Source organism: Trichechus manatus, unplaced genomic scaffold (assembly GCF_000243295.1).
Source record: "Trichechus manatus latirostris isolate Lorelei unplaced genomic scaffold, TriManLat1.0 scaffold00087, whole genome shotgun sequence".
Taxonomy (NCBI): domain Eukaryota; kingdom Metazoa; phylum Chordata; class Mammalia; order Sirenia; family Trichechidae; genus Trichechus; species Trichechus manatus.
The window spans coordinates 3,440,897-3,463,973 of NW_004444023.1; the positions used below are offsets into that span (position 1 = coordinate 3,440,897).

The following is a 23,077-nucleotide window of genomic DNA, read 5'->3' on the forward strand; positions in this document are numbered from 1 at the left end:
TAAAGCCGCGCGGTCCAGCCTCCTCCCTCGCTGCTGTCCTTCCTTCTGCAGTTCGCCTGGAGCAGACCCGTTAGCGCTCCGGTTAGGCGGGATTCGTCCCTCAGGCAGCCTGCTACTTCGTCCTACACAGCGGGGTGCCGGGGGGGAGAGGCAGGGTGGACACCCCGCGCCTACCACAATGACCACCTCACCCGGGCTGTCACTGGCTGAGACGACATGAAAGGCACACATGGGTCGGGATGCAAATCACAGAAAACCCGGCGACAGTGAGTTGGACCACATGAGTTTAATGTCCACACATAACATGAAATTGTAGCAGGGTCCGCGGAGTGCTTCAGCAGCCCCGCAGGCCCTGCCACCTGGCCTGTCCCAGATGTGTTCCTGCACAGCTATTCCTCCAAAAGCCCCAAACTCAGGGAGGGAGCCCTGCCATCCCTTAGCCACAAGCCCCCACCACTCACCCCCTGGGACCTCCCCTTACCCAGGGTTACGTGATCAGGGATTGGCTATTTCCAGCGACCAGCATCAGCCCACAAGGTGAGGGGACCAGGAGCCACCACCTTGTCCCCTCTACGTTCATGACAACGTGGAAGCCTACTTTCCCCACCAACATAAAGCCAAATAGTCATAAGAAGTGTCACTTTAATGATCCAACTAATCAGGAGAGCAGCTAGGCCGCCAGGGCGGGAGGCAGACAGGAAGCACCCGCCCCTCCACGCCCCACCCTCCTCCCCCCCCTCCCCGCAAAGGGCAAGGCCATGAAGTAGGGATGGGTAAAGTGCCTGTGCTGGGCGGGGCCGCCGGCTGAGCCAGGCTAGGTGTCTGCACCATCATCCTCCGGCAGGATCTCCAGACTGCTGTCAGGCTGCGGGGCCGGGTCTGCCCGGGGCGGCGCAACCGGTGGGGAGCAGGTGGGCGACAGCGGCAGAGGGGAGGCGGGGGGAGAGGGGCTGGAGGGACTGTGCGGCCCTGCAGGTGACACCAGGCCCAGGACCTCCTGCACATTGTGGGGCAGCTCCTGGGGGGAGGGGGCGAGGGAAGGCGTCAGAGGGAGGGAAAGAGACATAGACGGGAGGGGAGGAGTCAGAGGTGGGAGGGAGGCTCACCCGGCAGGCGGTCAGCTGCCTGTAGAGGGCTTCGGCCCGCGTCAGCACGTCCTCCACACTCAGTTTCATGGTCAGCTCATTAATGTGCTGCGGGAGGGGGGGATCAGGCCGGCCTGCCTTCCCAGGGACATTCAACCACCACCACCCGAGCGCCCACTCTGTGCCTTGTGCTGAGGACACACTGGAGGGAAAACAGACAGGGTCTGGCCCTCACGGGGCTCAGAGTCGGGCTGGGGAGCCAGGAAAAAGCATGCTTCTCATTCGACCAGCATTTTGAGGACTATGTGCTAGGCCCAGGGGACACATCAGAGGGGACAAGACACAAAGCCCTCCCATGACCCCCTGGGGCCCTGCCCACCCCCACCCCCATCACTGGAGAAGAGGTTCCACTATTGTCCCCAACACTCTCCAGCACCTGCTCTATGAGGCTCTGCCACGACCAGAGATAGAAGGGGTAGGAGACGGACATACACTCTACCCCACGGCACCCCCTGCCTCACTCACCATACTTTCCATAAACCTATTTTGAGAACCTATTATGTGAAGCAAGGAGCCCTGGTGGTGCAACGGTTAGGCGCTTGGGGTCTGAACCCATCCAGCCGCTCCACGGGGGAAAGACCTGTGATTTGCTCCCGTAAAGATTACAGCCTAGGAAACCCTCACGGGCAGTTCTGCTGTGTCACATGGGGTCACTATAAGTAGGTATGGACTTGACAGAACCTAACAACAACCATGTAAAGTAACGTGGGCCCGAGGCAGGGCCGGCCTCCAGGGGTTCACACTGCAGCTGGTCTACCTGGACAGGGCAGAGTAGGCAGGGAGAGGGCAGCTGGACGGGGGGGGGACTCACCTTGAGGATCTCATTGGAGCCAAAGCCCGACAGCATGAGGGTGTCCCGCTCCATGTCCAGGATGGCACAGGCCACCAGCAGGTGCAGGTTGGGCCCAGGGAGCCCTGTCCACAGCACCTGGGGCAGGGGGAGGGGTGGTGGCAGGAGAGTGGGTGACCGCCCAGTGTCTCCGGGAGCTCCTGCCCAGGTATGCCCCCACCCTCTGCCCATCTCCCACCAACCTCCAGCCCATCCCATCGGCAGCTGATTCTCCACCCTCTCCAGTGTCCCATCCTAAGCAGAGGCCTACCTCCCACAGCCGCAGAACATCTGGGAAGGGGAACTCCCTCTTGAACCAGATAAGCAGCCATCGGAAGCAGAAGCAGAGCGAGCCAGAGTCCTGGGAGTCTGGGGGAGGAAGTGGCAGGAGGGGTGAGCCCCGAAAAAGGGAGCTGAGAGCTGGTTACAGGCTGTGTCCCCAAGCCCAGCCTGGCCCACAGCGGGTGCTCAACAGAAACCAAGTTCAAAACCAATTCTGATCACATTCCATTCGTAACACACCCAGCAGTTGGGCTGCGACTCCCTTTAAGAAAGTGAGTCTTGCTGTGAGACTCAAATGTCTAGGAAAGTAACTTAAACACACTGGGGAGGTTCCGGAGGTGAAGCAGGACTGCTGTGTGAGCAGGAAGTTTCCCATTCCACCTTCCAGACTCCAGATGAAATGTGATATTTCCATGTTTTCCACTGACAGGGAGGGGATGCAGAAAGACCAAAAACCCAAGGAAAAATAATGTCAACACCTAGTGCTGGTGAAGGTGTGGGGAAACTGGCACTCATACATACCAGTTGCGGTTGATTGCGACTGATAGCGACCCTACAGAACAGACGGTGTAAAAATGGTGTAGTGGGAGCGTCTGACCTCCTCTAACTTCACAAGCGGGAGACAGAACCACTATCAACATCAGCCCAAAGCTTATTCCTATGAAGTGGAAGTCAGACATGCCTCCTTTCTCCAACCTTTATACCAATTCTGACACCAGCTGTCCCTCCCATGGCACTCTCTACTTTTCTGCTGGGTTTGATAATTCATTACAATGACCACACAGAACTCACGATTTATTGGGGGAAGTAACAGGTTACAATTCAGAATCAGAAATGACTCAGGATACAGTTCTTCAATCAGGACAGCTTCTCGACCATGCCCACAGGCAGGCCTCTCCCTGGCCCTCAGCCTCTTGGCCCCTCAGGCCTCTTGAGTTGGCCGGGCCTCCGCCTTGCTCCGGCAAGTTACAAAGCTCTTTAGGTTCACTGATGAGTGCCCAGATGCAACCCACTCGGCCAGTCGGCCTCAGCCTTAAGGTGCTCTGCTCTCTAGCTCTGTGGTGTGGCAAGCCAAACTCTACCAAGTGCCTGGAGGCACCGCACCCCACCAGGAAGCCTCCTACCCAAAAGTGCTCAGCTCTCTCACTCTGTGGGTCTATGAGCCTAGCTCCACCAAGTGCCCAGAGGCACCCCACTCTGCCAGCAAGCCTCCTGCTCAAGGGTGCTCAGCTCTCTCGCTCCATGGGCTGGGAAGCCCACAGTGCCGCCTCATGCTGGTCTCCTGGTTTTGCTGCTGCCGGTTCTCTGCTACGCCTGCTGCTCTTTCTTACTGTATGTCATCTCTGATGCTACAGCTTTCTGTCTCCTGGGTATAGGAGGTTCTCACTGCAGGGACCATGGGTCCAAAGGACATACCCCACTCCCAGCTCTTCTTTCTTGGTGGTAGTGAGGTTCCCCCCTTCTCTGGGATTGTCTCTATTTTAAGCCTACCAGGATGGCAAAACTGATCAATCCCCTTGTTAGGGTTCCATACATCTTATTTGCATGTTCCACCCCTCAGGGTTCCATGCACCCTACCTGAATTATTAGCAAGCTGTCCAGTCCCTTGGTGGGCCATGAGCACTTTATTTGCATAGTCCCACCCAAACATCGTGTGGAAGTCACAAAGACTATGGCTAGAAAGGGCATATTAAGTAATTCACTGCACCACAACTGCTGTAGCAATTAGTAAAAAAAAGTTGGAGAGAGGAGGTATGCCTGACCTCTACTTCATAGAATCAGCCTTTTGCTGTTGATGCTGATAATGATTCTCTCTCCTTCCCCTTGTGAAGTTAGATGAGGCGGTCTCACACTGCCATCATGCCATTTCTACAGTGCTCAGTAAGTTAATGATCATCATTATGCATTCAAAAAATTAACACTATTAACGGTCACTTTTACTTTCTTCTGAATTTCCTACCCTTCTTTGTATTGAGTAAGTAATGAAGAATGAGCCCTGGTGGCACAACAGTTAAGCACCCGGCTGCTAACCAAAAGACTGGTGGGTCAAACCCACCCAGCAGCTCTGTGGGATAAAGACCTGGAGATCTGCTCCCGTAAAGATCACAGCCTAGGAAATCTTATGGGACAGTTCCACTCTGTCACATAGAGTTGTTATGAGTCTGAATTGACTTGACAGCACCCAACAAGAAGAAGTAATGAAAAAGAAATATTCAGAAGCCAGAATGCAGCAGCCCCAGCCCAGGGGCCCAGAGAACCAGTTTCCAATCCTTGGTTCAAGGTAAGCATAGAGCTGGGTGGAGAAGTGGTAAGAACCACGTCCAGGTCCTTATTTCTGGAATGTATCGAGCAGGTCAAGCCCAAGATTGAGGTGAGCAGGGATAGGGCCCACCAATCTGGCACGTGGGGCTGCATAAGAGTGCCTGCACGCCGGCGTTGGCTGAGCTTTTGCTCCAAGCAGCAATCCTACTTTTTATGTCTGTGTTTTAGCTTCTGGGTTATGTAGGGATTTTTCTTCGGGTTGGATCAGAACCAAACGTCCTAGACACCATTTGTGGTCGCCACCAGAAAATCTCTGGCCCCACTCTCTCCTGCCCAGGACACATACCCAGGAAGTCGCACAGAGGCGGGTCCAGCACCCTCAGCAGCAGCAGGAGTTGCCCAAGTTGCCGCTTCATGGTTTCTTGGCTCTCCTCAAAGTTCCCGTGCTGTGGGGAAGGGGGACCACAAGAGGAGCTGGGACCCCTGATCCTTTGGGGGGCCTGCCTCTCACCACCTCCCCTGAGCCTCACCACAAGCTCCATGAAGCCACAGAAACACCAGAAGGCGTCCACCTCGTTCTGAGTGACGTAGAGGATCGGGGAGAGAAGGTCGCTCATGCCCTGCACGTAGCCTGGGGGAACACAGGTCAGGGTCCAGCCCAGCCCTTGGCCTCCTCCGAAAGCCACCACCCCAGCCTCACCCTAGCCTGGCCCTCGCACCGAGGTCAAAATGGTACATGCAGTAAGTGAGGAGGATGTCGTTCAGCAGGCTCAGGCCCGGGTTCTCCGGGCCCTCGTAGAATCTGTTGGTCCTGTCGGTGCGGCTCACGTCCCGCTCTGCAGGGAGGGCATGGGGGACGCATGGAGGAGAAAGGTAAGGGGACCCCGCCCTTCTGGCCATCAGCCCCCATTTCTCCTCTGGGCGCCAGACCCCATCCTCAGGCTCACTCTTGAGGTGGAAGAGGGGCCAGTTCAAGCAACAGTTCCAAACATTCCTGACGTGAGGTGCTAGGCTTACCGCTCATCAGCTCGCCACATCCCTGTGACAACCTAGCAGCCACTAAACCCATCTATTGCCACTGAGTCGATTTTGACTCATAGTGACCCTACCGGACAGAGCAGAACTGCCCCACAGGGTTTCTAAAACTGTAATCTTTTTTTTCTTTTTCCTTTATTTTTATTGTGTTTTAGGCGAAGACTTATAAAGCAATTCGGTTTCTCATTAAACAATTAATACATATACTATTTTGTGACATTGGTTGCCAACCCCATGACATGTCAACACTCTCCCCTTCTCAACCTTAGGTTCCCCATTTCCATTTGTCTAGCTTTCCTGTCCCCTCCTGCCTTCTTGTCTTTGCCCCGGCCCATTTAGTCTCGTATACATAGTTGAGCTACATGTATCATTGTTTTATGGGCCTGTCGAATCTTTGGCTGAAGGATGAACCTCAGGAGTGACTTCAGTATGAGTTAAAAAGGTGTCTGGGGGTCCAAGGCTGTAATCTTTATGGCAACAAATTGCTACATCTTTCTCCTCTGGAGCAGCTAGTGGGTTCAAACCACCAACCTTTCATTTAGCAGCCGCGCACTTAGCCACTGTACCACCAGGGCTCCTTCTAAACCCATTTACAGATAGGGAAACCGAGGCTCAAAAGGAAGAATAACTTGCCAAAATCTCAGAGATCGTAAATGACAGCACTGGGATTTGAACCCAAGTCAGCCTGACTCCCCTTCCCTCCTCCCCTTCTCATGCCTCGTCCCTGGCCCTGCCTTCCCCTCAGCCATTCCCCCTACTTTTCACCCACCGTTTCCCTTCTCAGATAACCTCATCCCTGGTCTTGGGGAGGTAGCGGCTCCCTCATCTCCCCTTACAACCTCTCCCTGCCCCTCCCCACTGTTCCCCGACACCCACCGATGAGGCTGCGGTACCCATGCAGTAGTGAATTCCTTCGTTCCTGCTCAGGGCTCACAGACTTCCACTGCAGCTTCATGCGGAAATATTCGTCCCTGAGGGGCAGGCAGGGGGAGGCTGCAACGTTAGGACCCTGGCATGCCCTGCTGTGTGGCACCCTGGGGGACACTGGGACCTCTCAGCCACAGGTGGGACCCCCCAGCTCGACTGCTGTGCCAGGGAGGTCAGAGCCATCCCAGGTCAGCGGGGACCACAGCGTCTCACTCACGTTTTCTCGCGCACGTGGGCCTTGTGCTCTTCAGCTGAGCCCTCCCAGCTGAGGTACCCCAGGAGGAACTTCCAGGCTTCACGCCTTAGGCTGGGACTCAGACCCTGCAGGGGGTGGAGTGGTAGAGGGGGGCAGGCAGCTCAGAGAGGCTCCCCCTGAATGCCTGCCACGCCTCCCCAGCCCCATCCAGGCCATATCTCCCTGCCCACCCTGGTACCTCACCCCTGAGAAAATCCGGGCCTTTAGCTCAGGGACCTGCTGCAGGCAGCCCTCAGGGCCCACGTGGCGAGCCCATTCCTCCTCTGTGACTGGCAGGGCCCGCTCCACGGCTGGCCGTGGCCCCAGCTCCACCTGTGGACACAAGGCAAGTGAGCCCAGGGCTCTGGGGGGCTGCCGAGTCTTCTTTATGGTGACCCCGCTGCCCACAACCATGTCCCAGTCCACCTCCAGATCAATTCAAAGCCCTTCTTAACTCAATGTACAGACTAGCATTCAGAAGCAGGAAGGGCCTCTTTCTCTGGGTTAGTGACAAACTCACTCCAGCTCCGGAAGGGCCCCCTAATAATGACAACCATCAGATCGGCGCTCACCCTGTGTGTACCATTATTTCCCTAATTTACTGAGGAGGAAACAGACACCCAGGGAAATGAAGTCACGTGCCCAAGTGCCACAGCCAGAAAGGAGCAGAGTCTAGCCAGATACTCACGCAAGAAATGACCTCGAACCCAGGCTCTGGCTCATCATCTGGTGGCAGAGGAAAGTCGGACGAGGCCCCCTCCAGGTGTGGCTGCAGGGCTCCCCTGAAGAAGTTGGTTACACGGGAGAAGCTGCTGAAGGTGGTGGAGTAGGGGTCCTGGAGAAAGCGCTGAGGGCAGACCGAAACGTAGTCATGGCCCTGCCACTTCTTTCTCACCCACTACAGACCACCTCTTTCTGTCTCATCCACTAGTTAGCCCCCTCCTGTCTCACCCACTACAGTATGCCCTTTCACATCTCACCCACAGTCCACCTCCTCTTGTCTCACCCACTACAGTCTGCCCCCTCCTGTCTCACCTTCCTACAGTCCACCCCCTTCATGTCTCACCCACTACAGTCTGCCACTTCTTGTCTCAACCTACTACATCCCACCCCTTTATGCCAACTCTGGACACCCTTCCCTGCCCACTCCCCACCTGCGCTGGAGTGTGGGTTGACTCACAGACACCACGTTGGAACTGTCCTGGTCAAAGAGCTGGAGATGATGGAAGGAGTTGGACAGAGCAGAAGAGTCGTGGGGGAAGACAAGGTAGAGGCGGGAATCCTGTGGCGAGCTGTGAGGCGAGAGGTGAGGCATTTTGGTGATGAACAGATACAGGACCTTATGTCCTGTGTTGTCTGTGCCCGCCCTACATGCATCCCCTACCTTGTCGCAGAATCCCAACTGCCCTTAAGGAATCTTCATCTCAGGCCATATGGCTGAGAGCTGGGGATGAAGGTCTGAGATCACAGCTACATCCAAAAGGTGAGCACATGACCCAGGGCTGGCCAATGAGGGCATCACACCACCCTGGTCAAGGTGATTGATTCAGGATGGGCACATGGCACAAGCCGGGCCAATAAGAGGCAGCCCTGAGATTTTGCGGGAAAAAAATACTTTCTATCGATTAGGGTTGCTAAGCTAGGTCTGCTAAGGCAATCCCTAAAAAACAGCACTATGAGATGAGTTCCTTTATGTGGCCTTTTGCTTTGGTTCTTTGGGAAAACACTCGAGAGTTTTTCCCCTAAACTCTGAGAAGTCACCTTTGCTCTAGTTCTTTGAAAGAAACAATTTAGGGGTGAGAAGGGCTCCCTGGTTGTTTTCTACCCCAGAGGATTAGTTGCTTTTGTCCAGGTTGATTTCCTGAGTAAACTGTTAACAACTTGTAGTTTGATATTTTTATCTGGTCCTGTTCTGCAGCCTGCCCTGTAACCGTATGCACCTTGGAGGAACTGGTCAATAGACTACGCAAATGAAGTGACACACACTATACAAAAGAAGTTATTACAGCCTCGTATACAAATGAAGTGTCCGTGGTCTACCAAGAGGGAACTGGTCAGTTCGTGGTCCTGGTGGGAGGGCCTTGCCTTGAAATGGACAAAAAGTTTGCGTATATACGCAGCCAACTCCTCAGAAGTTTTTCAGACAAGAAACAGAAGCAGAAAAAAAAAGAAGAAAGCAGCAGAGAGAGGAGGCACGGAACCTCCTAAAAGAGCTGTCACGTGGATCAAAGGCTGTAACACTGAGGACAGCAACAGGCCTGGGATGGGCCAAGTGGCAGAGTCGGTGGTGACAGACAGCAAGGTCAAAAGGAGCCTGTCTTGAGGGGGCTGAGAGGATCCTGTCCTCTGGGGACCAAGACGAGGTCTGCACAACCGAGAGGGGGTGTGCATAGCAGAGAGAGAAGGGCCTGCTTGCTGGCATGGCCAAGGGGAGCTGAGAGAGCTGTTCTGAAATGACAAAGAAAGGGATGGTGCTCTCCTCTTTGGGGGGAACTACATGCTTCCTGATCCCGATCCCAAGTTGTAGCCTGTCGAAACCAATCCCATGTTGTATCCTGTACCTTAATAAATCACGTAACTGTAAATATGGTCTGTGAGTTCTATGTGGCCATTGCAATGGATTACTGAACCCAGAAGAGAAATAGAGTGCCGTTGGAGGGACAGCTGACATCAGAACTAGAGAATGGAAGGATGTCTGACCTCCATCTCATAGGGAACAGTCTTGGGCTGATCTTGATTTGCATTATCCCCCCCTGAAATGAAACAGGTTCTGATGCCACTACTACCATTTTACAACTACAAACTCAGACAACCCTTATCATGTACAACAGCAACCCTTTATGCCATTTTGGGACAAGGATCCTGCCTGAAATCAATAAATGAGTTGCCTTCAAGTTGATTACAACTCATGGCAACCCCATGTGTGTCAAGAGTAAAACCGTGCTCTGTAATTTTCAGTGGCTGATTTTTAGAACTAGATGGGCAGGCCTTTCTTCCAAGGCAATTCCGGGTGGACTCAAACCTCCAACCTTTTAGTTAGCAGGCAAGCACATTAACTGTTTGGACCACCCAGGGACTCCATCTACAGTCAGCACTAGCCGCTTGGTTCTCAGTTACGTGTCCCAGTAAGTTCCTTCTGTTCCTTTCAACCAGTTTGCGTTGTTTCTTTCACAACCCTGAGAGATCACAACGCAGCTCTAGAGGCACAGGGCCCAGACGTGGGAGAAGCTCACCTGGCCAACAGCAGGTAGCGGCTGAGGACGCGGAGCAGGGCGCGGGTGCCCCCACGGTGGAAGTGCAAGGCAGGAAGGGAGCCTCCGGCCTGGGTCACCAGAACCAGGTAGGCCCAGTTCAGGCCTGGCTTAGAACGGCGGATGGACTTGAGCTCCCCTAGACTCACGGAGAAGGCCCAGGAGTCCTGGGAGGAGCTGCGCTCTGCAACTAAAGAGGACGACGTCATGTTGGTTAGGGGCACAAGGAGCCAGAGGTGCCCATGTCAACTAAGGGCATCCATTCAGCACACAGTCAACTCTCAAGAGCCCCGTCCTGGGCCAGACCAGGCCCTGCCCTCTGGGAGCTCCAGGTCACCTCACACTTTGTTGGAAACACCCCAACTGAGTAAAATGAGAGGAGAAAAAAGTCAAGTGGGTATGCGCCTGCTCCAAAACCTTCTCAGTCTCCCCAGGACCTTGCAGATAAAGACCATATTCCTCAGCCTGGCAGTACAGGTCTCTCAGCTCTGTCCTCTGCCCCCTGCCTGTCTCATCTCCAACCCTCTTTACTCCAGACTCCAACAAAAGGCTGGTGGCTTCCTAAACACACCAGTGCCTCATGTCCTGTCCCCTGAACAGCTCCCAACTGTTCCTCAGAGCCAAGGTCTGCCATCACCTCTTCCTGGAAAGCTTCTCCACTGCCCTGGGCGGGGCGGGCCGGGGGGAGGGGTGGTGTTGGATGCCTCCTCCAACTACCCCCACACCCTGTGTGACTCCAGATAGTGTGACTCACTCTGCATCATGACTGACTCCATCTGTTGCCCCCATCAATCTGGAAATCTTTGGGGAGCAAGACTCAATTGAGGGTATCCACAGCCAATCCAGAAACCAATGGGATGAGCAAGGCTGCAAATCCCAGAGAGCCAGAGAGAGGTTGGCCATGATGGGAAGCCAGTGGTGGGTGGCCATTTTAACAGACTACAGCAAAGCCTTTGGAGCCATGACCACTGAGGGGAAGACCTGGCCCCCCGGGACACCACCTCAGCCTACCTCTTGTGGGCTCTGAGTGGCAGGGCTGTGGCCGCACAGTGCTGATGACGGCCCAGTCAGGTTCATAGCCGGGGTCAAAGGTCGGTTCTTCCTCAGACGTGCAGGAGTCACCCCCACTGGAGTCCTTGGATGACAGAAATGAGAAGTGAACGAACAACTATAGATTCGAACAGCTTCTCGATCTGAGCCACGAGGCACCCTGCAAGGCAGCCCCATCAAACAAAGAGGGAAACTGAGGCTCAGACAAGGCACACCACTTGCTAAGGGTAAGCTGGTACAGCCAGAACTGAGCCAGGACATGAACCCAAGTCTTTCAGCGATCTGAACCACATGGCACCACTGCACAGGGGAGGCATGTGTTACGGATCAGGTAGCTGGGGAGGAGAGCTCTGTAGTAACTGCTCTTAAAATGAGGTGCGACAGCTTCCTGCTGCTTTGGCTGTTTTCTGCTGACAAGCAAGGAGGTGAAGGCTTCATTGTCCTACACATGGAGAGGCAACTTTGGGGACCAACTCAGTTTTCCAGTGCTCAGTCCTTAGCTATGTGAGTGCCGGGAGAGCTGTTGTAGCAGTGGCTTCCTATCCCCTGGCTGGAAGCTTTGGGGGTGTGTTCTTGAACTCAACCGTTCTAGCAGCAGCCTCCTCACTTCCCACTGCCAGAATGAGATGGCAGCCATCCTGGCAGGTCAGTTCTGTGGTGTCATTCCATTGTAAAAATTCTGGAAGCCCCCAATTCCCTACATTAAATCTATTGTTCCCACAAATAGCTGGAGTGGATTTTAACTACTGCCAAGAAACCCTGCCTTGCTTATACAATAAAGCCAAGAAGGACCCAGACCATGTATCTATGCTGTTTCTGCGCCTTCTCCCAGACTGGCAAAACAGAGGCTGATTCACCCAATAGTTGTTTTCCCAGCCTTTCTTACAACTACGAGTGGTCTAGTCACCCAAGCCCCACCAGTGGGAGCTCAAAGGACACCTGTAGGAAGTTTGAGGCACATATAGAACATGGTGGCAGAACTGCACCTCTTCCAACCTGAGCACCCAGGATCTGAACACACAGACTGAGTTGTCCCTTTGCACCCTGATAGGGCTCTCCCAGGAAGCAAAGGGGCTGAGGAGGCAGCTGTCCCTGTGGCCAGATATCCTGGTTTCTGCTCCTTCCTTGAAAAGGGACTGTCAGCCCCATTCACAGAAGAGAAAACCAAAGGGCAGAGAGAAGCTGGTTCCCACCTAAGGGCCTGCATGCCCCAAGCGAAGGCCTGGGATTGTACCGGATCCCCCAAATGCCTTCCAATGTCCCAACCTAGAAACACCGAGAGGAGAAGGGAGCTATGCAGAAAGCCTACCTTCTTGGAGAAGAGGATTTGGGTGGAATCTCCAGCTTCCTCTACAGGAGCCCAGTGTAGGAAAACGTCATTGTCCTGAGAGAAAGGGAGGGGTTACAGGGGCTCCCCTCCAAGCTCCCCAAACCTCACTCCCAAAGCTTCCCACTGAAATTCTCTGGACTTCTTCCCTAGTACCCACTCTCGACCTTCTACAGCCCGGCCCCGCACTCCAGTCCCCACCCTCAGTCTTGCTAACGTTCCACACCTAAAGATCCCACCTCAATCCTGCCCCTCCACTCCCACCTTCTCCACGACACGGATGACGCCGGCGATGAGGGAGTCCGGATCCTGGTGTTTCTTGGCACTGGTGTGCAGGTACACACTTCCTTTCTCAAACACAACCTAGGCGCGGGCCCAGTGAGGGGCGGGCCCAGCGGGGGGCGGGCGGGCCCAGCGGGGGCGGGCGGACCCGGTGGGGGGCGGGGCCTAAGTTGGGTTGGGTGAGGAGGAGACGACGCCTAGGGAGGCGGAGCCCAAGAGGAAGCCAAGGGGGTGGACCCGGGGGACGGAGTTTTTCTCCCCAGGAGCCGGACCCAGGAGCATTCCGGAGGGGAAGGGGCTGAGGAGCGCTCCAAATCAGAAAGCCAGCGCGGCGTTCGGGAGCTGGTGCATTCCAAAGGGGGCGGGGCTCTAGTGAGCTTACCATAAACGCCCGAGCTCTAGGGGACGTTTACCAGGGGGGCGGGACCCAGGAGTCCATCTAGCCGCCTGGGAAAGCGGGGCCAAAAGATACTGTTCTCCCCCAGGGAGGTGACAGGGCGGGTGACAGCGCGTTTATATGGGAATGGTGATTGCTAAGGCCCGATCCGGCTCCTAGAGCCCAGGCACGGACTGAGGGAGACGCCGACCACCAGAAGGGGGCGTTTCACAACAACAGAAACAAGCGTAGGCGCCCTCAATGCTTACCCTGTAACCAGGTCTCTCCATAACCGCCGCCAAGGCTCCCCTGCCCCGGCCACCTCCTTTTCCGGGTAAACGAGGTGTCACATCCGGATATGAGACTCCCCCTCAAGCCCGGATAGTGGTAGCGCTCCTGCTCGTTCTAGAGCAAGAGTGGGCGAAACCATCTTTCAGAATCGGGTGGTTACTACAAGGGTTCGAATCACGTGGCGCAGACGCTAAATGTGGAGCTCTTAAATTGGAGGGCGCAGGCGCATTTGGACCGCCTCTTCACAAAGTAAACAAGGGGGCGGGACTAAGAGCTCTCCCTGAAACGCCTGCTTTTTCTCCATATTGTATACTGGCACGGAAGCCAAGGAGATGCCATTTTGCTCGAGGGCACGGCCAAAGCTGGCCAGCTGTAGCCATGTTAGTGAGGGGCAGTTCCATCTGTCTGCGGGGCGGGACAGCGAGGTCCTGGAAAAGAGGAATTGATAAAGGGAAAGAAGGTGAGAGAAACTGTACATCACAAGAGGCGCTGTGGGACTCGGTATAACGGGATGAAGCTCTCAGTGCCCCCGGGAACGAAGCAGTCCCAGAAGAATTCTTGAGTCACTATCGAAAAAGAAAACGAGCTGAGTCGCCATATTGAAGCTGGGCAAACCGAAGCAAGAAAGGCTGCCATATTGGATTTTTGCCAGCCTTGGTGCTGATGGGGTGTAAGGTCAGAGAGAGAGAATCCAGATACAATATAGGCAGACGAAGCCAGGCTGGCCGCCATGTTTATTAATGGGCACTGCTTTCCTTCAATAGAAGATGTTGATTATGGGTGAGGAACATCAGGTCGCTTGCCTTAGTTTATCGTGGTCCTGAGTGAGCATGTGCGAGGTAGCCATATTTCTTGGGGGCAAATCGAAATGGTCTCGGCTTGTTTCTGAGCAAGCTGAAGCCTTTCTTATCGTCATCTTTCTTACGGGCACCCCTCTGTCAGCCACTGCGCCCGACTGTGGTCCGTATGAACTTCTAGGTCGCCGGCGGCCGGGAAAAGGAGGCGGGCTGTGCAGCGTGGAGGAGGGCCAAGCGAGCGGAAGTGACGCAAGGTGCCGCCATGTCTTTTGAGGGCCGCGACGGCGCAGGGCCAGCCATGCTGGCTACGGGCACGTGAGTGGAGGCGGCGTTGTGAACCGCGGTGTGGGGAGGATTTGGGTGTCCCGAGGCCGAGGGGCACTGGGAGGGCGAGCGACTCGCGGCAGGGGTATGGCCTGCGTACATCAGAGGGCATAGGTCGCCCAGCGACCCTTCTCTGAGGGCTGGGAAGGGGTCGCCCGCGGGAACTGTCGTGTCTGACCCGCGGCAAAACCTAGACAGCCTTACTCTCCGGTCTGCAGACCCACTAGGATCCTTATCTTGGTCGTGGACCTTGCCCATGGGGGTCGGGGGTGGTGGTCTGGGGGCCTTGGGGTGCCCCTCACCCGCCCAAAGGCGGGACTTCCGGTCGTGACCCCGACCTGGGCGGGATTTCCTGTTTTCTTCCCAGAGATGGGAGTCCTCCCAAGACCCCCCTCGAGCGAGATGGAGAGGAGTCTCTTAGCAGTCGAGAATGGCCCCAGACCCTCACTCCATCCTAGGCTCTGGGGTGCATCCTCGAATTTCTCACACCTTCGGGTGGGCCGGGCTTCCAGTTTGACAGGTGGATGGGGTGGGAGGTCTTCACTGGTGTCACTCATTCCTTGTGGGACTCTCCTCACCCCTCAACTTCTCCTGCAGTCCGTCTCTCCACTTTCTCTTCTTTCCTCCTACCTCTCTTCCCTCCTCAGCTCATCCTAAGAGGCCAGTCACCTTTCTCCTCCCCTTTTTTGGGACGCAGGTCTCTCACCGCTTTCTCTTTTACCCCTAATCTCCTCGCCCATGCGGGTAGTCTTCCCCAGTCTCTCAGCTCCTTGGGGGTTACAGAAGCTGAAGGGGAGGGAGGCTTCCCAGATTTTGGCTACTCCTTGCTACTCCCCCCTTTTGCCCGTGCCTCCTCTTTGGGGTTGGGGGAGGTCTCATGACCCATTGACTCTTGTTTCACTCTTTTCAGCCCTGTATCTTGTGGGTACTCCAAGGTCTAGCTCAGAGAGAGTTTCATCCTGATGCTCTCTTCTGGCAAGCCCCCTTCCCGATTCCCTATATGTCATTAGGGGCCCAACAGTGAGAGCCCCAGGCCTGGCATTGCCAATCTGTGTGACCTTGGACCAGTCAGTACTCCACTCTGAGCCTCAGTTTCCTCCTTCGTCAGATGGAGACGACATGAGGAGTGTGTGTGAGGTACCGCGCACCAGCAGCTCCCGTTTTTGATGAACTTTGGGGTCCAGCCAACAGTAGTTGCAACCCCAGTTCACTCTTTCTAGCTTTGTGACTTCTGGCCAATGTCTTAAGCTCTCTGAGCCCCAGTTTCCCCATCTGGATAAGGAGATTGTAAATCTTCCCTCCTAAGGTAGACAGGATGGCATTAGTGATTAAGAGCAGGCTCTGGGATCACACTGTCAGAGTCCAAGTCCCCACTCTCCCTCTTTTCAGCTATGTGACCGTGGTTGAGTGACCGAATCGCCCTGGGCCTCAGTTTGCAACTGTAAAGTGGATGACTGGTAGGTTGGTGTGAGAGTGGAATGAGAGACAGTGTATGACATTCACTTCTTGCCTGGTGTGTGGTTAGTGCTCGATAACCCTCTTGCTATGGTGTCTTGTCAGGGATGGTGGTGGGTGTACCCTCACCTGTGGCTTCCACCAAGGGCTTTGAGGTAACAAATCCTACCTTGGTGGGTCAGATAGGACATGACATGTGGAGTCACCTACTCAGAGGCGGGGCTCAGGAAACGGCTTCTATAATCATGAGTCGCAAAGGGTCTATGAGTTGAATCCAAACTGGTGGGGTCTCTGCTTGAATCCACTACCTCCCTAAGGAGGCTCCTCAACTTGCAATAGCTCTGGCTAACCACTCTGGTTTATGGGGGAAGAAAGGCACAGAGAGGGCCAGTGAGTGGTACAAAGTCACAAAGCAGGTTGGAGACAGAGGCAGAGCAGGAACCCAGCCCCCCTACCCCGTGTTTTTCACACCTCGTAAGGAGATGCATCCAGCAGACTGTCCACTTGGGGCAGGCCTGGCCTGGGGAGGTCACAGTCTGATGGAGGAAGCAGACAGAGGTACAGCTGTCACAGGCTCAGGTGATGTGAGCTATAAGGGAGGTAGCCCAGAGCCTTGTGGGGGCCAGGGGAAGCCATCTGATCCATGAAGAGAGTCAGGGAAAATGTCCTAGAGGAACTGCCAGAACAGTCTTGTAGGAAGTGCAGAAGCTTCATGGGAGGGTTTCCAGGCACAGAGAGCCGCTCACTCACCATTTTCTACATTCATCCAAATTCTGCTCTGTGAGGCTTGCCGTGTGCCAGTCATGGCTGGGGGCTCAGAGATGAACCCACAGGCCTGCCCTCAGGAGGCTCCCAGCTTTCCAGAGTGATGTGTGCTCAAATGGGAGTCCCTCAGGCATTGTGGGAGCCCAAAGGAGGGGCCTGACTCACCTAGGGATGAAATACCCTGATACCCAAGGTGTGTGTGGGAGATCATGAACGGTAAACAAGAGACCCATGTAGGAAGGCTGGGGGCCTCAAGGGCTCTGGTAAGGCTGAAGTAGAACCTATGGGCTGTGATGTGGGGGCGGGGCCACACCACCTAGGGCCTCCGTTGCTAAGCTGAGACACTTGGACTGTGTCCTGGGGATGCTGGGGAGGGGCAGGGTTAGCTCTGGGTGTAGAAAGACCCCTCTGGGGCCAGGTGTGGGGACAGGCTAGGAGGCCAGGTAAAAGGCTGGGGCAAGGGTTTAGGGAGTTCTGTCCAGTAGAAATATAACATAAACCATGTATATAATTTAGAATATTCTAGAAGCCATGTTAAAAAAGTAAAAAACAGATGAAATAATTTTCATAGTATATCTTATTTAGCCAATCTTTCTGAAATGTGTTCATTTTAACCTGTAATCACTATCAAAAATTTCATCAATGAGATAGCTGACCTTCTGTTATTGTGTATTTGACACCGAAAACTCAAAACCTATTGCTTTCGAGTTGATTCCAACCCATAGTGACCCCAGAGGACAGAGTAGAACTGCCCCATAGGATTTCCAAGGAGCAGCTGGTAGATTTGAACTGCTAACCTTTTGGTTAGCAGCCAAGCCCTTAACCAGTGCACTACCAGGGCTCCTTGACACCATCTCTATTGGGACCAGCTGCGTTTCCCGTCCCGCGTAGCTGGTGGCTCCCATAGTGGACAGAGTAGATCCAAAGGCACAGGCTGGGGCCGTGGGGACAAATGGGACAGATGGGGAGATTTGAGGGGCAGGAGTGATGGGGCTGGGGTTGAGGACAGTGTCCTGAGGCCTGGCCTGGTGACCTGGTAGACAGTGAGGCCATCCCTAGATGAGGGAACCACTGAAGAGTAGTCAGTTTGGGGGAAGGTCCTGAGCACGGCTGGGACGAGCTAGGTGGGTGGGGTCTGAGCAGCATCCAGGTGACAGCTGGATAAGTGGGGTTGGAGTTGGGAGGTGCAGGTCTGGGCACCTCACGTAAGCCCAGCTCTGCTCTGCTCTGCCCCACAGGGCGCGGATGGCGTCGGGGCGCCCCGAGGAGCTGTGGGAGGCTGTGGTGAGAGCTGCTGAGTGCTTCCGGGCCCGGACTGGCACAGAGCTGGTGCTGCTGACAGCCACCCCACCCCCCCGCCCAGGCCCCTGCAGCTATGCGGCCCATGGCCGGGGGGCCCTGGCTGAGGCTGCCCGTCGCTGCCTCCATGACATTGCCCTGGCCCATGGGGTAGCTGCTGCTGCTCGGCCCCCTGTGCCCCGACTGTTGCCACAGCCACCCAGCCCCGTGCGGAGCCCACCCCGGCCAGCCCTGGCCAGGGAGGAAGACGAGGAGGATGAGGATGAGCCAACAGAGACAGAGACCTCCGGGGAGAGGCTGGGCGTCAGCGATAATGGAGGTGAGAGGGGTCCAGGGCCGGGGCTGGCCTGGCTCACAGTTGGGCAAGCTCTTCTCACCCTCAGCAGGACCTTGTTGTCTCTCAGTGCTCATATTCTAGGGAAGCTGCAGTCTTAAGACATCGAGAGCTGCACAGGCCTGCCCCTGGCTCGCTGTGGGGCCTGGGCAAGTGATCTCCTCTATCTGAGCCTCTGTTCCTTACTCTGGTGACTCAGGGCCAGCTTGGTGCTGCAAGGGGCTGGGCTCAGAGACACCAAGCACACTCGGCCCTCTTCTTGGGGGGCTGTCAGTTTGGCTGAGGAATTGCAACCTCAGTGTGAGGCAATGCCCTATGGAGGCTGTGGGGTCTGGGGGGCTTCCCTCCTGAGCTGGGAACATGAGCAGATCGGGATCTGTTTCCGTATCTGGGGACCCAAACGTCTGGGAGGCTGAAGAGGAGAAAGGGGTACGACTAATAGCTGAGGAAGCCAGGGGAGGGGGCAGACAGCGGTCTTGATGGGAATTTGGAGGTAGGAGGCTTCCCAGAGACTGGTCTGTAAGACTAGAACCCTGAAGGGTGCATAGGCGTTTGCAGGTGGCTCAATAAATAAAACCTGTGCCCTTCAAGTCTGTTCCAACTCGTAGTGACCCTATAGGACAGAATAGGACTGCCCCGTAGGGTTTCCAAGGCTGTAATCTTTAGGGGAGCAGACCGCCAGGTCTTTTCTCCCACAGAACAGCTGGTGGATTCAAACTGCCGACATTTGTTAGCAGCTGAGCGCTTAAACCACTGTGCCACCAGGGCTCCTTTGCTCAATTAATAGGAGTTACTATTTTGTTATTATCATTACCAATGACTGGCCTCCTCACGATACTGGAGAAACCCCTCATAGGGTTAAGGGCACAGACTCGAGCTAGGCAGCCTAGGTTCAAATCCAAGTGATGCTACTTTTTAGCTGTGGGACCTTGGGCAAGTGACTTAACCTCTCTGTGCCTCCAGGTCACCATTTGTAAAATAGGGATCATAATTGCCCTTGTTTTCACCCAAGAGTGTAACAGATAGAAAGAAACTGGATTTATTTCTGCCGATGACCAGGCAGTTAGCCAGGGGAAGGGTGTTCTCAGCAGAGGGAACACAAATCGCTGAAGCCCTGAAGCTTGAAAGGGCCTGGCATGTAGAGAGCAGAGAGGCGGTGTAGTGGTTGTAGTTGGAGGTGCATGGGGTGCAGTGGGGACCAGATTGGCCCGGGCCTCTCGTGCCATCTGCAGGGCTCTTTGTGATGGACGAGGACGCCACCCTCCAGGACCTGCCCCCCTTCTGCGAGTCGGACCCCGAGAGCACCGATGGTGAGTGTCACAGGCTTCCCTTCCCCCCGAGGGACTGGGACAAGGGCAGGGACAGAGCCTGAGGCCCACGTTGTCTCTCAGACGGCAGCCTGAGCGAGGAGACCCCCACCGGCCCCACAGCCTACTCAGTGCCCCCAGCCTCAGCCCTGCCCACACAGCAGTATGCCAAGTCCTTGCCGGTGTCTGTGCCCATCTGGGCCTTCAAAGAGAAGAGGACAGAGGCACGGTCATCGGATGAGGAGAACGGGCAGGTGAGGGATGCATGGGGGAAGATGGAAGGGGGAGGCAAGTAAGAGGCGAAGCTGGAAAGGCTCAGAGCCACCTCCTCCACGAAGCCCCTCAGGCATTGAACTCCAGCACCTGGTGAGCCTTAAAATTCACTGAGCAGAAAGCTTGGTGAATCCTCATGTCAGCCTCACGAACCCTGCAGTCGTAACCATTATAGCTTGATAATGTGTCTCTTCTCATCTCCAAGAACAACTCCATTTTTAGAGTACCTGCTCAGGGCAGGACACCTGCCACACAGCATCTTGGCATCCCCTCCAGATGGGGAAACTGAGGCTCAGGAGTCAGATCACCCCCTACTCCTACTCCTCATATTCTGGTCCCTCCTGGGACTTTCCCACCCCCTTGTCCTCTTCCTGGGCTGGGCTGGCCTGGCTTGGGTAAGTCTTTGTTACTCATCACTAAAGCTCGCCAAGTCAGAGGGAAACCGAGGCACTGAGAGGACGTGTGACTTTCCCGGGGTCTCAGCCTGTCACGGGGAGACCTAGGATCAAAGCCCAGCTTCCTTTAGGAAGGAGCTGTGGGCTTCCAAGGAGGAGGCCTGGGTCCTCATGGTCCCCCCTCCCTGATGACACCTCTCTGGGCTACAGTATCCTCATCTGCAAACTTATGGGCTGTCCCAACGGCCCAGTGAGCCAGTGATGCTGGAGACCACAGACACCGCCTGGTCCAGCCACTGCTGTGGTTGCTGCTTGCGATTTGCAGAAATGCAGTTAATTAAGCGAGCGCTTGAGGCCCTCTGAGTGCTGGATACTTGGGCTGGCCTCTGGGTGGGCTTGGGTCCCCTCTGCCGATGGCCACTCTCATTCTGCTGGGGGGACAGCCACATCCTGGCTCAGTGTGTCGGGGGCTATAATGGACATAGCACTAGGCACTGGGGCTGTGAGTGGACGGAACGGCAAGACACCTCCAGAACAGCCTCCTGAGGAGGGGGACACAGAGAGGGACCCTATCTGTACAGCTCATGAGTGCTGACGATATGCTAGCTCACCTTTCTGGAGCAGTCATTGTGCTGATGGTCTCATTTTAGCCCTCACAGGACCTCTTTGTTAACCTGTTACCTCATTTTTCAGAGGAGGAGACTGAGGCTTAGTGTAGGGAAATCTCTTGTTCACTGTGGCAGAGCCCTGACTGAAACATGATTGAATCCCAAGCCCAAAGGCTTAGAGATGAGACTCCCTGGCTGCAGTCAGCCCCCATGGTCAGCAAAGGACACCTCTACAGTGTTAGAAGTGCAGGAGACAGCGGTCCCACAGCTGTGGCTGCTGGAAGCACCAGACCAAGAGGGGGTGGGTGAGAGGGGCAGGAGGGCTTCTTGGAGGAAGTGGTATCTGAGTCTCCCTGGGTGGTGCAAACGGTTTGCGCTTTGCTACTAACCTAAAGATTGGTGGTTCGAACCCACGCAGTGGCAGTCTGCTTCTGTAAAGATTACAGCCAGGAAAACCCTGTGGAGCTCAGTTCTACTCTGTAACACATGGGGTCACCACGAGCCGGAATCAACCACATGGTTATAGGTTTGGTTTGGGTTTGGCGTCTGAGTCCGGTAGAAGGGTGAAGGGCATTCCTGGCGGTGGGCGTCTCAGGGGCAAAAGTAGGGGCCGCAGCAAAGGAGGGAGTGAGGAAGGGGCCCCTTTCTGTGCTGACCGTGCCCCGTGGCCGTCTCCGCAGCCCTCCTCGCCGGACCTGGACCGCATCGCGGCGAGCATGCGCGCGCTGGTGCTGCGGGAGGCTGAGGACACCCAGGTCTTTGGGGACCTGCCGCGGCCACGGCTCAACACCAGCGACTTCCAGAAGCTAAAGCGGAAATACTAAGGCCGGCGGAGGCCCTGCCAGGCCCCCGGCCGCCCTGCCCCACACTACACCCCTGCCCCGCCCCCGGGGTCCGCCAATCAGAGGCAGGTCCGGGACCGGCCTCCTCACGTCTCCCGAGGCCCCGGGACTAACCGTCCTTGCCAGTCCCTATCTAGTGACAGGGGCGCCCTTCCAGCCCACGGCCCCCTCCTGCGCCAAGGAGGGAGACCAGTCCAATCTTTTGATTGGGTCTGTCGCCCCTTTGTCTGCCCAGCGACAGATCCTTTCCATTAAGGGATTGGCTCGCTCCCTTATCAGGGGTGTGGCTAGTAGTAAACAGTGGGTCGACCTCGTCGTTTTCTGGGTGGTGACAGGGCTTTGCTCGCTCGGCATGGGTTCCCTTCCAGAAACAGCGCAGTCAAGCCCCAGGATTGGGCAGTGGCAATCTACTGCCTGGTGACTGGGCCGCTCCTTCATTTTTGATTGGCTCGAGCTTGAAGGGCTTGACTCATTGCCCAAGAGTTAGCATTCCCCCTTCGCGAGTTCTCCCACTTGACTGGTTTCTGCCTACGGGGGGGGCGGGGGCGTGGGCAAGCCCTCCCATGCTCTTGGATTGGCCTGTGGCCTTCAATTTACGTTCTTTACACTACTGGGGCTGGGTTCGCCTTTGCCCAAACCCTGACCCTCTGGCCCGCCCCTTAGGGATGGTCCAATCTTTTTTTCTGCGTTCTGACACCTCGTCTCATTGGTTCCATCCCACAATAGCCTGCCAATCGAAGCCCGTCCTCGCATCCAGGACGATACCAGCTCCCGCCCCTCTCCCCCCATCCCCACTGGTGCCTTAAAGGGCCCTCGTCCACCCAAGGTGGGGGGCAGGGGGCCTTACTCTCCGGCCCTGGTGTGGAGGAGAGAGTGGGGGTAATGGGTCGGGAGTTAGGAGGGGCGCTCTGAGATTAAAGAGTTTTACCTCTGACAAATGAATATGAGGTGTTCGTCAACGTGTTCGAAGCTGAACGAGCAGCATCTCATTGATTCCTACCGCAGAGCTGGGAGGTGGGATAGTTGTCCCCATTTTACATATAAGGAAATGGCGATTCACAGGGCTGGGGTGGGGTAGGATTCCGGGTCTCTGTGACCGTGAAGCCTTAATCTCCAGGGGGGTGAGTGTTGGGACCGGAGTAGTTTTAAGGAGTCAGTCTCCTTGGTTAGCTCACATCTTCCCCAGCAAAGGCAAGAACCTCCAGCTGCAGCTGGTAATTTCCTACCACAAGAGGTCTGGGAGTTACAAAGCAGGTGGAACCTGGTCCGAAGTTAGGATTCGATAAAGTAAACATGGAACCCCTATCTGCCAACAGACACCACCGGAGGAATACTAGTAGACAACACTTAAATAGGACTTACTACGACCCTGACACTTTTCTAAGA

At 55.5% G+C, this 23,077-nt stretch overlaps 2 protein-coding genes across 2 annotated transcripts; one reads left to right on the plus strand and one right to left on the minus strand.

Annotated features, from left to right (window-relative positions):
• Positions 1-662: 662 nt before the first annotated feature.
• TBC1D17 (TBC1 domain family member 17) lies at positions 663-13,504 on the minus strand. The gene is made up of 17 exons (XM_004381624.2): positions 13,271-13,504; positions 12,608-12,706; positions 12,326-12,400; positions 10,978-11,101; positions 9,949-10,156; positions 7,896-8,007; positions 7,404-7,562; positions 6,920-7,048; positions 6,698-6,801; positions 6,430-6,524; positions 5,238-5,354; positions 5,049-5,149; positions 4,865-4,964; positions 2,246-2,343; positions 1,957-2,073; positions 1,107-1,193; positions 663-1,018 (listed from the first exon to the last, which is right to left on the minus strand). Exons 1-17 carry the CDS (start codon positions 13,289-13,291, stop codon positions 815-817), a joined length of 1,950 nt encoding a protein of 649 aa, XP_004381681.1. The 5' UTR covers positions 13,292-13,504; the 3' UTR covers positions 663-814.
• A 520-nt stretch (positions 13,505-14,024) lies between these two features.
• Positions 14,025-21,747, plus strand: AKT1S1 (AKT1 substrate 1). The gene is given in 8 exon segments (XM_023736271.1): positions 14,025-14,226; positions 14,228-14,262; positions 14,265-14,341; positions 14,343-14,404; positions 17,872-18,251; positions 19,499-19,576; positions 19,658-19,827; positions 21,530-21,747. Coding segments are annotated over 8 exon segments (1,050 nt in total). The 5' UTR covers positions 14,025-14,122; the 3' UTR covers positions 21,674-21,747.
• The last annotated feature ends 1,330 nt before the right edge of the window (positions 21,748-23,077 follow it).